The 15464-nt window shown below is 35.5% G+C and overlaps 2 protein-coding genes across 2 annotated transcripts; both read left to right on the forward strand.

The window, feature by feature from the left end:
• On the forward strand, nt 1-1958 carry LOC141390382 (uncharacterized). The gene is made up of 4 exons (XM_073963292.1): nt 1-597; nt 673-1041; nt 1183-1224; nt 1298-1958. Exons 3-4 carry the CDS (start codon nt 1195-1197, stop codon nt 1736-1738), a joined length of 471 nt encoding a protein of 156 aa, XP_073819393.1. The 5' UTR covers nt 1-597; nt 673-1041; nt 1183-1194; the 3' UTR covers nt 1739-1958.
• A 9531-nt stretch (nt 1959-11489) lies between these two features.
• LOC141394511 (small G protein signaling modulator 3 homolog) lies at nt 11490-15153 on the forward strand. The gene is made up of 5 exons (XM_073969049.1): nt 11490-11725; nt 11784-12432; nt 12487-12962; nt 13105-13942; nt 13995-15153. The coding sequence occupies exons 1-5, from the start codon at nt 11660-11662 to the stop codon at nt 14372-14374; spliced, it is 2409 nt and encodes an 802-aa protein (XP_073825150.1). The 5' UTR covers nt 11490-11659; the 3' UTR covers nt 14375-15153.
• Nucleotides 15154-15464: the final 311 nt, after the last annotated feature.

Genomic DNA, 15464 nt, shown 5'->3' on the forward strand with positions numbered 1-15464 from the left:
ATCCACAACAAGAAATGGGATTTAGTATAAGTACCGCGAATGCATTAAGAACATTTTTCGCGGGAAAAACTAATAAATAAAAATGTTCGTCCTGAATTTCGACGCGTTGCGTGTAACAACTGTAGTGGGATTCTGTAACTCATTTTTGCTGTTACCGACAAAAATCGGTAAAATTAAATGGCAAAATTATGACTAAAAACATAAAGAAAAGTTGGCATCACTGTTTGTGTCGGTAGAGGCTAGCGACTACTTTTTATTCATCGTTAACTTACCGAAAAATTTCGTTAATTATCGAAATTATAAGCATTTTAATTTTATCGATAATTATCGATAACAGCAAATATGAGTTACAGAATCCCACTACTGGTGACACAAAAATAATGCAATATGCATTTTTATTAACTGGATTATTTTATAATTGGACCATATTGATCGGTACCCAAGGTCATCCGGCAGATAGGATAAGGTATCCAGTTCGCGCCCTCAATCATATGCTTGGCATAATATATAATGCGGAAGGTATTGGCGCGAACATACAATACAATGTGTGCGATTCTGAAAAACGCCACAATCAATTGTATCTTCCTTTAGAAGCAGGTATTGTTATAATTGAATTTGTTTTGAAGTGAACATATGATACCAACTTAATAATAATAATTAAATTCTCAACAGGTAAAAGGGGGGACCTTACCCTGCTAAGAGTAGAGGACAACAGGAGGAGGATGAAACTGTGGGGCTTGGACGTACCACCGTACTTTGGAAAATACCTTGCGACCGAGCAACCAATGATTTTGAAAATAATGTCATTTCATTGTGACAAGAAAAATAATTTTCATTTCACAATCACAGCCGAATTAGATTGGAAGCAGCCTGAAAAATAATTTTCATTTCACAATCACAGCCGAATTGGATTGGAAGCAGTCTGAAAAATAATTTTCATTTCACAATCACAGCCGAATTGGATTGGAAGCAGCCTGAAAAACAGCAGCGGGATTTTAATCAAAGGAAGCAAATCAAAGCGAAGCAAATCAAATCAGCGCAGTAAGTATGTGTTCCAAACTTCATATTAAAGCGATTTATCGATGGGTGTCCGTCCGTCCATCCATTAAAAATTGTAATTGTAAATTTGTAATTTTACACGATTATTTTTCATACATTTCCTAAATTCATTTTCATTTTCAGGAAGAAACCACCATGTACCGAAAACGACAAATGCCGAGAAATGTAAGTATATATTTTATTATTTTTTTTATTTTATTTTTTATTTAAATATATTTGTTTTTTTCTTTTTTTTTAGGGAACCATACAGGAAATAAAAACACTCATAAAAACGTGCATAAATGGCAGCCAGTCCCAGTCGACCACCAGAAACACCACGGAACAAGATTTCGAGTGTGGATGTCGCCTATGTGCTCCAACAGTGAAGGTGGAGCGCCGTATTAAGAGAGAGAGAAGGGAAGAACGAGAGGTGGGGGTGGTGGTGGCTTCCATCGATTTGACAGGGGAGGACGACGTGGAAGAGCTGCTGCCACAGGAAGAGCACCTATGGCAGGTGGAGAAGCAGCTGTTGGAGCAGCAACAGCAAGAGTTTGTGCAACAGATGCAGGAAAAACAGCATCAAATTGAACAATTACAAATGCAACTGCAACAACTGCAACTGCAACAACATCAACAAATGCAACAGCAACAAAATCACGTGGATTTGCCAGCAGAAATGGCAAATGTAAATTTGCAATAGGATTAAAATTAATATTATTATAATTATTCATGCTATTATTACTTTACTTACCATTATTACATGCTATTATTACTTTACTTCCCATTATTACATGCTATTATTACTTTACTTACCTTTCATGCTATTATTATTACTTCATTACTTACTATTATTACTTCATGTTCATGCTATTATTACTTACTTATTAATCAACTATAATAAAAATTTTTGAATAGAAAAATTAAAATATTTTATTTAAAAGGGATAAGGAAGATAAGGAATCTTAATAGAAAAAAAAATTAGCCGCGGCGAATAATAATTGAAAAAAATTCGCCGCTAATGACTTCCATTTTTTCCTTTATGTTATCGGAAAAAATAATAAAAACATAGTAGATTCTTGCTGTTCTGGAATAGAGCAACTATTTATTGTTGTTGTTGTAGCAGCATATTATGCTGGGTTGGCAGCCGCTGGCCGAAACACTTTTGGTTTCGGGTCAATCCGGTACGTAAGAACCCGCTGCCGTGGGATTGCGCAACTATTTATTGGCCTTGGAGGCTTTAGTAATCTAATTTAATTTAGTCTAATTTACATATGAACATTAAATGATTTCGTTTTAAGAAATCCTAGAAACAAATGAAGTGTATTTACATCTGTTTTTTGCGACATTTGCTTACGCACACAATCGCACATACACACGGATACAATCCCTGCAAGCAAAAACTATCGCGGAAGTGACTTAGGCGTGTCGCCCAGGGCGATTAAAACAGTCGCGGCGATAGTCGCAGAAGTCACCCTGAAGTGACCTCCGTTGTGAAGAAATGAACCACGCCGGCGTGTCGCCTTGGAAGTCACTCCAGCGACACTTCTAGAAGATCATTTCCGCGATAGTTCTAGAAATTAAAAAAAAAAACATTTTTTTTTCCATTTATTTTTATTTAATTTTTTTTTTATTTTTATTTATTTTTTTATTTTTATTTATTATTAAATTAATTTTGTCATTTTAAAAATGTGATATTTTGTTGCCTTACTTGGGAAGCGAACCCGGACCTTCAGAGTGCAAAGCGAGTATGCTTACCACTGCACCACCGCCTCATATAATCGTCAGATAGAAAATGTTCTTTATTTGTTCAAATGTGTTGAATCATTAAAAAAAGTAAACAATCGCCTTGGAAGTCACTCCGAAGTGTCGGCATACGCGATAAAACGTGCTCACAATAAGGCTATAGAAATTGTTTGTGTAATTCACCAACGATCTTCCTTGGCGTGTCTCCGGAGTGACTTCCTAGGCGAGGGAGTGCGAAATTCACTTCCAATTGCTAGCAGGGATAAAACATACACACGCACACAATAATTTTAATTCAGAACAAGTAAAAAAGCATTAAGTTCGGCCGGGCCGAACTTTTCATACCCTCCACCATAAAATATTCATTCCTGTCCCCAACTTTAAGTGAGTACGTTAAAATGTCAGATAATGCACATAAAATGCTTCATTCGGGAGGCCCTTTTTTATGGTGCCTATATCTAACTGTTGACAATTTTTGGTGGGCTAGAAATTGGGAGGTACTGTTATATAGGGGTTATAATAAAACATGGGCCTATGTTGACAGTTTTTGAGGAGTTAATGTCAAATTACTCCTAATTCGGTTAAAAAATTTAGCTAGAATCCTCAAAATATCGTAAATAACGTGGGAACTTCAAATGTCATTAACAGCTAGTTCGGAGGTATCTGGGCTATACGAAAATATGAACTTAAATGAACAATTTTTGTTGCAGAATTTTTGTTGACTTTTAAATTTCAAATTACAGAAAGTTCGTCCACAAAAATAAAGCTAAGGTACGGAAAATCGGGAGGTTTGTTTTGGGGCTATACCAAAACATGGACCTACGTTCGGTTAAACATTTTAAGTAAAATGCTTAAAGTACCGAAAATGGGGAGGTATCGTTATTTTGGGGCTATGTTGAAAATTGTTGATGCAGATGTGTGGTGACCACTACAACCTTCAAATGTCAAGTTACAGTTAGTTCGGTTCAAAATTTAGCTAAAATTGCTAAATTACTGAAAATTGGGAGGTACCGTTACATGGGAGCTATATCCGAACATGGACCTATGTTGACAATTTTTGATGGAGAGGTTTTGTGACCACTAAGAACTTCAAATGTCAAATTACTGCTAGTTCGGTTTAATATTGTAGCTAAAATCATCAAATTACTGAAAATCGGGATGTACCGTTATATGGGGGCTTTCTTGACAATTTTTGGTGGAGAGGTGTGGTGACCACTAAGAATTTCAAATGTCAAATGTTCAAATTACAGATAATTCGGTTAAAACTTGTTGGTAAAATTCTCAAAATACCTGAAATCGGGCGGTAACTTTATATGGGGGCTATTCCAAAACATGGACCTATGTCCACTAGTTATATAAGTTTATTGACATTTAAGAACCCTAAATGTCAATTGATAGCTAAATCGGTCTGAAAATGTAGATAAAAACGTCAATATGCCGTAAATCGGGGGTACCGTTATATGGGGGCTATACCAAAACGTGGACCTAGGTCCACAACTTTTGTTATATAAGTTTAGTTACACTAAAGAACCCTAAATGTCAAATTATAGCTATATCGGTCTGAAAACGTGGACCTATGTCCACAAGTTTTGTCACATAAGTTTATTGACATTTAAGAACTTCAAATGTCAAATTATAGCTTCATCGGTCTGAAAATGTAGCTAAAAACGTCAAAATACCGTAAATCGGGGGGTACCGTTATATGGGGGCTATACCAAAACGTGGACTTATGTCCACAACTTTTGTTATATAAGTTTATTGATACTTAAGAACCCTAAATGTCAAATTATAGCAAAATCGGTCTGAAAATGTAGCTAAAACCGTCAAAATACCGTAAATCGGGGGTACAGTTATATGGGGGCTATACCAAAACGTGGACCTATGTGCACAACTTTCGTCATATAAGTTTATTGACATTTAAGAACCCTAAATGTCAAATTATAGCTACATCGGTCTGAAAATGTGGCTAAAAACTTCAAAATACCGTAAATCGGGGCTACCGTTGTATGGGGCTATACCAAAACGTGGACCTATGTCCACAAATTTTGTTATATAAGTTTATTGACACTTAAGAACCCTAAATGTCAAATTATAGCTAATTCGGTCTGTAAATGTAGCTACAAACGTCAAAATACCGCAAATCGGGGGGTACCGTTATATGGGGGCTATACCAAAACGTGGACCTATGTCCACAAGTTTTGTTAAATAAGTTTAATGACATTTAAGAACCCTAAATGTCAAAATATAGCTAAGTCGGTCTGAAAATGTAGCTAAAACCGTCAAAATACCGTAAATCGGGGGGTACCGTTATATGGGGGCTATACCAAAACGTGAAAATTGGGAGGTACCGTTACATGGGAGCTATATCCGAACATGGACCTATGTTGACAATTTTTGATGGAGAGGTTTTGTGACCACTAAGAACTTCAAATGTCAAATTACTGCTAGTTCGGTTTAATATTGTAGCTAAAATCATCAAATTACTGAAAATCGGGATGTACCGTTATATGGGGGCTTTCTTGACAATTTTTGGTGGAGAGGTGTGGTGACCACTAAGAATTTCAAATGTCAAATGTTCAAATTACAGATAATTCGGTTAAAACTTGTTGGTAAAATTCTCAAAATACCTGAAATCGGGCGGTAACTTTATATGGGGGCTATTCCAAAACATGGACCTATGTCCACTAGTTATATAAGTTTATTGACATTTAAGAACCCTAAATGTCAATTGATAGCTAAATCGGTCTGAAAATGTAGATAAAAACGTCAATATGCCGTAAATCGGGGGTACCGTTATATGGGGGCTATACCAAAACGTGGACCTAGGTCCACAACTTTTGTTATATAAGTTTAGTTACACTAAAGAACCCTAAATGTCAAATTATAGCTATATCGGTCTGAAAACGTGGACCTATGTCCACAAGTTTTGTCACATAAGTTTATTGACATTTAAGAACTTCAAATGTCAAATTATAGCTTCATCGGTCTGAAAATGTAGCTAAAAACGTCAAAATACCGTAAATCGGGGGGTACCGTTATATGGGGGCTATACCAAAACGTGGACTTATGTCCACAACTTTTGTTATATAAGTTTATTGATACTTAAGAACCCTAAATGTCAAATTATAGCAAAATCGGTCTGAAAATGTAGCTAAAACCGTCAAAATACCGTAAATCGGGGGTACAGTTATATGGGGGCTATACCAAAACGTGGACCTATGTGCACAACTTTCGTCATATAAGTTTATTGACATTTAAGAACCCTAAATGTCAAATTATAGCTACATCGGTCTGAAAATGTGGCTAAAAACTTCAAAATACCGTAAATCGGGGCTACCGTTGTATGGGGCTATACCAAAACGTGGACCTATGTCCACAAATTTTGTTATATAAGTTTATTGACACTTAAGAACCCTAAATGTCAAATTATAGCTAATTCGGTCTGTAAATGTAGCTACAAACGTCAAAATACCGCAAATCGGGGGGTACCGTTATATGGGGGCTATACCAAAACGTGGACCTATGTCCACAAGTTTTGTTAAATAAGTTTAATGACATTTAAGAACCCTAAATGTCAAAATATAGCTAAGTCGGTCTGAAAATGTAGCTAAAACCGTCAAAATACCGTAAATCGGGGGGTACCGTTATATGGGGGCTATACCAAAACGTGGACCTATGTCCACAACTTCTAATATATAAGTTTATTTACACTTAAGAACCCTAAATGTCAAATTATAGCTACATCGGTCTGATAATGTAGCTAAAAACGTCAAAATACCGTATATCGGGGGGTACCGTTATATGGGGGCTATACCAAAACATGGACCTATGTCCACAACTTTTGTTATATAAGTTTACTGATACTTAAGAACCCTAAATGTCAAATTATAGCTAAATGGGTTAAAAAATGTAGCTAAAAACGTCAAAATACCGCAAATCGGGGGGTACCGTTATATGGGGGCTATACCAAAACGTGGACCTATGTGCACAAGTTTTGTTACATATGTTTATTGACACTGAAGAACCCTAAATGTCAAATTATAGCCAAATCAGTCTGAAAATGTAGCTAAAAACGTCAAAATACCGTAAATCGGGGGGTACCGTTATATGGGGGCTATACCAAAACGTGGACCGATATAGCCCATCATCGAACTTGACCTGCCTGCAAACAAAATACGCATTTTCCCAAAATTTCAGCGTCCTATCTCCATTATTGTGGATGCTAGAGTGATTACCACAGACGGACGGACGGACGGACGTGCTCAGATCGACTTAAAATTTTACCCTGATCAAGAATATATATACTTTATAGGGTCGCAAATGAGTATTTCAATGCGTTACAAACGGAAAAACAAACTTAATATACCCTCCATACTATGGTGGAGGGTATAAAAATAAGAATTTCACAACAGCTGTGTTCCTTTACTTACCTGAGGTTACCATTTTTACCATTTGTTACCATATCTAACCTGCAAAGCGTTCCTTAACCCCGAAAAGCGCAAAACTGGAAGCAATTTTTAAGAGAGTGAGAGTGGAGAGAGAGCGAAAATGGCTTTCTCTTCTACCACAGGCTACCAGCAAAATTTCTGCAGGTAAAAAATGGCAGAACTGATTTTTCGACTTTTTTTTAACGATTATTTCACAATGAAAATAAAAATGGACGCAAAACAGAAGAAAAAGTCGAACGCTGTAAAACTAAATTAAAAACTGTGAAATAAAAGACGAACATTGATTTTTTTATGTTTCTTTTCGACATTAAGTCAGTCTGGTTACTTTCCCAGCAAGAACTTTCTCAGAGAGTAAGGAGTTTTTATTCTCTTTTGCTAGAAAATTATAAAAAGTAGACAGACACCTTCCCAATCAATCAAATTGTTACAAATTTTAGGGTAACCAGACATACCTATTGCTGCCAGACCTACAATTTTTCCGGTCCTTTACTTTTCTGGTAAAAATGTTCATGAGAGAGCAATTTTGAGCAATTTTGACACTTTTCTCTTTTACCACCCTTACCATTAAAAAAGTAAAGGAACAAAGCTAACACTAATGTTTACCAACTAACTTGACTTAATTCAAAATTAAAAAAATATAACTTTTGCAAGTTTTTAACCATTTATTTACACTTTTGTCATCGTTTGAGTAGTTTTGTTTTTCTACAACACACACAAACAAAGACATCATAAAACAGTTGCATTTTTTGGTAGTTTATGACGAAAAAGCAGGGTTGCTTATAATAGTATGGTGTTTTCGTGCGCTGTTTAGAATAAATGACGCAGCTATCGTAATTTATTTTTTATGGTAAATGACGCAAAATGTTGCCTGTTTTAGCAAATAAAAGACGAAACGGCCCTAAAACCTGTTTTTCGTGCTAATAGGTATGTTCGTTTACTCAACAATTTGTACAAATTTGTAAAAGTCCAGTAACTTCTTGTAATCGACTAAGGTCTTTTGCATTGTACTGTAGAGTAAACGAACAACATCCAGTAAAAATTCGTACAAATTTTGAGTAAACGAACACACATAATGTAAAAAGCACATAAGGCTGTTTCTACACCGTCTGTATTTTACATAGCGACTGTCACTTTTTACAGATCATAAGTTTGTACACATGGTATGAAACATATGGTCTGTTCCTTTACTTTTAAAAATGGTAACAGTGGCAGAAAATGGTAAAAGTGGTAAACTGCTCTCATATAAATTGTATGTTATTAAAGTCCAATTTACATATGCACATTAAATGATTTCGTTTTACGAAATCCTAGAATCAAATGAAGTGTATTTACATCTGTTTTTTTGCGTCATTTGCTTACGCACACAATCGCACATACACACTTATACAATAACACAAACACACGCACACAATATATTTATTCAGAGAAATAGGAATTTTACAACACAAATGTGTATCAAATAACTTAAATTAATTCTAAAAACAAAAAAACATAATTTTTACAAGTTTTCTAAACATTTATTTTCACTTTTGTCATCGTTTGAGTATTTTTGTTTTTCTACAACACACACGAACAAACAAAGACATCATAAAACAGTTGCATTTTTTGGTAGTTTCCCTGCCAGCAATTGGAAGTGAGTTTCGCACTCCCTCGCCTAAGAGGGCACTCCGGAGACACGCCTAGGAAGATAGTTGGTGAATTACACAAACAATTTCTTTAGCTTTATTGCGATTACGTTATATCGCGTATGACGACACTTCGGAGTAACTTCTGAGTGACTTCCAAGGCGATTGTTTACATTTATTTAATAATTCCACACATTTGAACAAATATAGAACATTTTTTATCTGATGATTATATGAGGCGGTGGTGCAGTGGTAAGCATACTCGCCTTGCACTCTGAAGGTCCGGGTTCGCTTCCCAAGTCAGGCAACAAAACATCACATTTTTAAAATGACAAAATTAATGTAGGCGAAAATTGCAAAGAATAATTTCTCTAACAGAGAAGAAAAATAAATAAAAATAAAAAAATTAAAAAAATAAATAAATTAAAGTAAAAAAAAAATAAAAATAAATAGAAAAAAAATATTTTTTTTTAATTTCTAGAACTATCGCGGAAATGATCTTCCAGAAGTGTCGCTGGAGTGACTTCCAAGACGACACGCCGGCGTGGTTCATTTCTTCACAACGGAGGTCACTTCAGGGTGACTTCTGCGACAATCGCCGCGACTGTTTTCATCGCTTTGGGCGACACGCCTAATGTCCAATTTACATTAGCAACTTTTTCGTCATTTAGAGCTGTTTCGTCATTTATTTGCTAAAACAGGCAACATTTTGCGTCATTTACCATACAAAAATAAATGACGATAGCTGCGTCATTTATTCTAAACAACGCACGAAAACACCATACTATTATATGCAACCCAGCTTTTTCGCCATAAACTACCAAAAAATGCAACTGTTTTACGATGTCTTTGTTTGTTTGTGTGTGTTGTAGAAAAACAAAAATACTCAAACGATGACAAAAGTGAAAATAAATGTTTAAAAAACTTGCGAAAATTATGTTTTTTTGTTTTTAGAATGAATTTAAGTTATTTGATACACATTTGTGTTGTGAAATTCCTATTTCTCTGAATAAATATATTGTGTGCGTGTGTTTGTGTTATTGTATAAGTGTGTATGTGCGTTTGTGTGCGTAAGCAAATGACGCAAAAAGCAGATGTAAATACACTTCATTTGATTCTAGGATTTCGTAAAACGAAATCATTTAATGTGCATATGTAAATTGGACTTAAGTCACTTCCGCGATAGTTTTTGCTTGCAGGGTTATGGCGAAAAAGCTGGGTTGCATATAATAGTATTGTGTTTTCGTGCGTTGTTTAGAATAAATGACGCAGCTATCGTCATTTATTTTTGTATGGTAAATGACGCAAAATGTTGCCTGTTTTAGCAAATAAATGACGAAACAGCTCCAAATGACGAAAACGTTGCTAATGTAAATTGGACATAAAAGTAAGGGAACACTTTACAGGTTAAAAATGGTAAGAAATGGTAATCTCAGGCACGTAAAGGAACAGAGCAATAGAGAAGTTTCAATGCATCAAAGTAATATGGCAATACACATGTACATTTTATGAATAGAACGCGCTCTATTCTCGGCTGTACAACAAAAAGGAAAACAGCTGTTTGGTTTGTACGCAATATAAATAACGAAAAAAAGAAAACGAATAAAAAATAAAATTGTGCCGTGCAGAAAGAATTACATATGGGCGAAAAAAGTGACAGATGTTATGCATAAATATGTAAAAAGCAGTCCGTGTAGAAACGGCGTAAAAAACAAGTAAAGCTGGAAACACATACAAAGTTTGGGTAAAGTTTTGTGTCGTTTTGGCCTTTTTTACACTGTTGGGCATGATGCCGAAAAATTCAAATTCATTTGAAATATATGCCGACAAACAGATAAACGCTGGACTTTGGTGTCGTTGTCGCCCTGTTTTTGTTGTTTTTTTCTCGATGCCCAACGCAAAACTTTAATCAAACGTTGTATCTGTTTTCAGCTTAAAGGTCTGAGTACATGAGCTACCTCCCCTGCTTTCCTTGCTTGATTCTGATAAAAGAATAAAAAAGAAAAGGACAACCCAGTTCAATGATGAACAAGAAGAGAGCATTTGTATGTCGAAGGTCACACTAGAGTGGTTTCATTGAAAGTTTTAGGGATTCTTAAATCGAGTTCCCCACTACAGCAACTTCATGATTTTACTCTAGTATGGACATCGACCTAGGAACCCTGGATTTCATGAAATTGTTTCAAAGAAACCATCTAGTGTGACCAAGGACTTTGGTGAATCGTACGAAAACGTAAAGGCAAGATGAGCATCTATGACCCAGTTCGAAATTCTTTATGTCAGAAATGAAGCAGGAACGGAAGGCAATCAGGCGAGGCAGCTTACATATGTACCCAGGCCTTAACAGCGTGAAGACACAACAAAAACTCTCTCTTGCCTTTAAATCAACTCTCAACGAAAATTCGGCAATTTTATTACTCGGAAAATTTTTGAAAGCAAGCTCAGGAAAGTGTGCAGAAATTCTTAAAATAAAATCTTGCTGAAAATCAATTTTCTGACCAAACTTTAGAAAACCTAGTAAAAGAATCTAATATCAGAGCCCTCGGCAAAAATTGTTTAGTGGGTATTGTAATGACCCCCCACTGTCAATGTTTATCAGCTGTTTCGTAAAACGTCATGTGTGTGTTTACTAGTTCACATAGCTCTTTTCAGTGAAATTAAGTTAATTGTGATTGTCCCGTTGTCATGTTGAAAAAATAGAAACAAACTTGTTTTCTTTATTACTAATAATTAACTTATTTCCTATTAAAGAATTACTACAAACTTAATGTTGTAGGCCTTAACTTGCCTCATTAACTTAATACTATGGAAATGGCAAAAAGTTTATTTGGCAGAGATCATGAAGGCTATTCATCAAAAGATCAACATTCCGTATGTTTAATAATGACATCGAAAATTAAATAAAAAACCTCTAACATTTTTTTCCCAGAAAAAGCTGCAAACTCTTAATTCTGAGGATGATATTGGCGAAGAACTGCCTTCAATGATGGAAGAACTGAGTGTGGTTGATGGTCTGCGGCCGCAGGCAGGGGGTCCATTCTCGGCTCTTACTCCCTCTATGTGGCCTCAAGAGATATTGGCAAAACCTGAGTCGGATAATGGTAGTGGGCCCAACGATCAGCCGGACTATAGGTTTGATGAATTCGGGTTTCGTGTCGAAGAGGAAGATGGACCAGAACAAAACTCCAACAAATTATTGAGCATACCATTTGTGGAAGATGCACAACATCGTTTGCAGTGGATTGCTCATTTAGAGTTTTCACACAATAAAGAGGCCAATGAATTGACGTGGGAAAATGTGGGTGTAATGTTGCCACGTACTGAAAAACTGAGGAATATGGTGAGAGAAGGTATACCGCATTCTCTGAGACCACAAATGTGGATGCGCCTTTCTGGAGCATTGTCCAAGAAACAGAAAAGTGAAACTAGTTATCAAGAGATAATAAAGGCCTCGGCAAATGATCAGCTAATGACTTCCAAACAGATCGAGAAAGATTTGCTGCGTATATTGCCCACAAATGCATGCTTTAGCAATCCCAATAGTACGGGAATTCCACGGCTAAGGCGTATACTGAGAGGTATGATTATAATACATTGTTATGGTATCGTATTTATTGGTTATTTCTCACTAGGCATTGCATGGCTTTATCCCGATATTGGTTACTGCCAAGGTACAGGTGTTATTGTCGCTTGTCTGCTTCTCTTTATGGAGGAGGAAAATGCTTTTTGGATGATGGCCACTATTGTTGAAGACCTCTTGCCAGCCTCCTACTATTCATCTACATTGTTGGGTATACAGGCAGATCAAAGGGTTATGCAAACACTAATTGCCAACTATTTGTCGGCAGTAGATGATAGTCTTAAAAAGCATGACATTGAGCTTTCTTTGATTACGCTGCATTGGTTTCTTACGCTATTTGCAAATGTTGTCCATATGAAAATATTGGTACGCATTTGGGATTGGTTTTTCTATGAGGGCAGTATTGTGCTTTTCCAGCTTACACTGGGTATGCTAAAGATGAAGGAAAATGATTTACATAATTTGGAAAATTCAGCTCAAATATTTAACTCGCTTTCGGATATACCAGGCATGATTGATGATGTTGAAGTAAGTAGAAAAAATAAAGAGATTTAAAAAAACTGGTGGAGGTGATATTGTGCGATAGTGATTATTTTATACTAAATACAGGGATGTTAACGTTTCATTGATTTTGTTAGGAAATGCTAATGTATTTGCTTTTCATTTCCAGGTATTATTTAAACTTGCCCTGGAAGTTGGTGGTTCCTTGAGCCAAACAGTAATTGATACACATCGACGTCGTCACCTGGCTTATTTAATGGCAGACCAGGGTGGCCTTGTGGGCAATCCCAATCTTGTGCCCAACTTACCAAAGCAGCATTTAGCACGACGACAAGTGCGCAAATCAAAATCCATACTCGAGACCTTGCTATTCCGCGCTGAAAACGGTACCGAAGAAGTGAAAAATAAAAATATTAGACAAACTGAAATATTGGTGGATTTGCGAGAGGCAATACTTAAAGTTGCCCGTCACTTTATAGCCATCGAACCCAAATTAGCAAATCACATCCAGTTAACAGCTGATTATAGCACCCAGTCGCATGCTAAAGATCACGAAAACTTCATTAACGTGGCCAGAACCCGTAAACGTAGAGCCAAAGCCTTGCATGATTTCGAAAGACATGATGATGATGAATTGGGTTTTCGGAAAAATGATATCATAACAATTATAAGTCAGAAAGATGAACACTGTTGGGTTGGCGAGTTGAATGGCTTACGTGGTTGGTTTCCGGCGAAATTTGTTGAACTTTTGGATGAACGTAGCAAACAATATACATCGGCGGGAGATGATGCCATATCAGAGACTGTTACCGATTTGGTGAGGGGTACTTTGGCACCGGCTGTTAAGGCCTTTCTGGAACATGGCATGAAAAGGCCAACGTTCCTGGGCGGCCCCATACATCCATGGCTTTTTATTGAAGAGGCTGCATCGAGGGAGGTGGAAAAAGACTTTGAATCGGTATACAGCCGTTTGGTGTTGTGTAAAACATATCGATTGGATGAGGATGGTAAGGAATAATTCGAAATATTAGAATTGAAGCTAAACATATTTTCTCTTAGGCAAAGTCTTAACACCCGAAGAACTTCTCTATCGCTGTGTCCAATCTATCAACCAGTCCCACGATGAGGCCCATGCCCAAATGGATGTGAAACTACGTTCGTTAATATGTTTGGGTCTCAATGAACAAGTATTGCACTTGTGGTTAGAAGTTCTTTGTTCTTGCCAAGATATTGTACAAAAATGGTATCACACTTGGTCTTTTATCTACTCACCCGGCTGGGTACAAATCAAATGTGAACTACGTATATTGGCACAATTTGCTTTCAATTTAAATCCCGATTGGGAATTACCACCAAAGAGAGGTAAAGAATCACAACCCTTAAAGGATGGTGTACGGGATATGTTGGTAAAGCATCATTTATTCTCCTGGGATTTGTGAGAGTTTGCTGGGCATTTTTATGTGCTCGTTAAGTAAACGTTTCTCTTGTGTAAGAAATAATTTTAATTTATTTTAAAAAGTTTTCAAATAATCTATATATCTCGAACGAAAGAATGACATTCCCGAATTTGTTGTAACCTTTTTTTTCTTAATTGTTTATTATATTGTTTTAATTAGTTTAAACGGTATTTTACGATTTAAGAATCACAGATCTTGCTTTCAATAGTCGTAACATTTTTTATTTTTTTTTTTCGTATAATTTTTTATATATTGCATATATCTAAATATATAAACATTATCTTACATATTATGTGATAAATATATTTATACGTTTAGTCATGTGCAATATTTTTTAAATTAAATTTGTTTTGTTGAATTTGATTTTAATTTGTTAAAATTACATAACAATTGTGCATTTATGTTAAATTATATATTTTTAATTATAAAACTATACTTAAATAAATATAAATAATAGCATTGTAATCCATGTTGCAGCTTATATACCTACAACGTAACAAAATATTTAGGTAACCTTATATATGAAAATCTTCAAATATGTTTGTAATTTACTCTTAATATAAATATGTATGCAGATTTTGAAATCTTCACTTAAGTGCTTCAAACATACTTATATACTTACATACATATATCTTTCTATTTTCCAACATTTATTATTTATTTTTAATACTATATAAATGTATGTATATGACCTTTAACAAAAAATATATATACTTCAGAAATTATGTTTAAAAAATATATATACCATATAAGCATTAAAATTAAAACATGGTTTATGGGGAAAACAGTTATTCGTAGATATATTGGTATAAGAACTCAAGCTAACTAGGGCTTGAATTCGAAGAAAGCTTTTTCAGTAATTGGGGGAATTTATATTAATGGTATTTGGGATCTTTAATATCTGATGAACACGTTGGAGCTCCTAAGTTCTTGAATGAATATATATATTGAAACTGCGAAAAAACCGAACTAAGTCGGCTATGACATCAGTGAATATTCTCAATAAGGAAGCCAATATTTTACCCTTATAATATAGAAGAATCTTATGTACGCAGTGCTATCGTCAGAAGCA

This window comes from Musca autumnalis, unplaced genomic scaffold, assembly GCF_047663935.1.
Source record: "Musca autumnalis isolate F117 unplaced genomic scaffold, ASM4766393v1 scaffold_1, whole genome shotgun sequence".
Classification (NCBI taxonomy): Eukaryota; Metazoa; Arthropoda; class Insecta; order Diptera; family Muscidae; genus Musca; species Musca autumnalis.

Coding starts and splice junctions, on each gene's coding strand:
- LOC141390382 (XM_073963292.1), top strand. CDS start 1,195: ATGTACCGAAAACGACAAATGCCGAGAAAT. Junction 1,225..1,297: donor AACGACAAATGCCGAGAAAT/GTAAGTATATAT, acceptor CTTTTTTTTTAG/GGAACCATACAGGAAATAAA.
- LOC141394511 (XM_073969049.1), top strand. CDS start 11,660: ATGGAAATGGCAAAAAGTTTATTTGGCAGAGATCATGAAGGCTATTCA. Junction 11,726..11,783: donor CATCAAAAGATCAACATTCC/GTATGTTTAATA, acceptor TTTTTTTCCCAG/AAAAAGCTGCAAACTCTTAA. Junction 13,943..13,994: donor ATATCGATTGGATGAGGATG/GTAAGGAATAAT, acceptor ATTTTCTCTTAG/GCAAAGTCTTAACACCCGAA.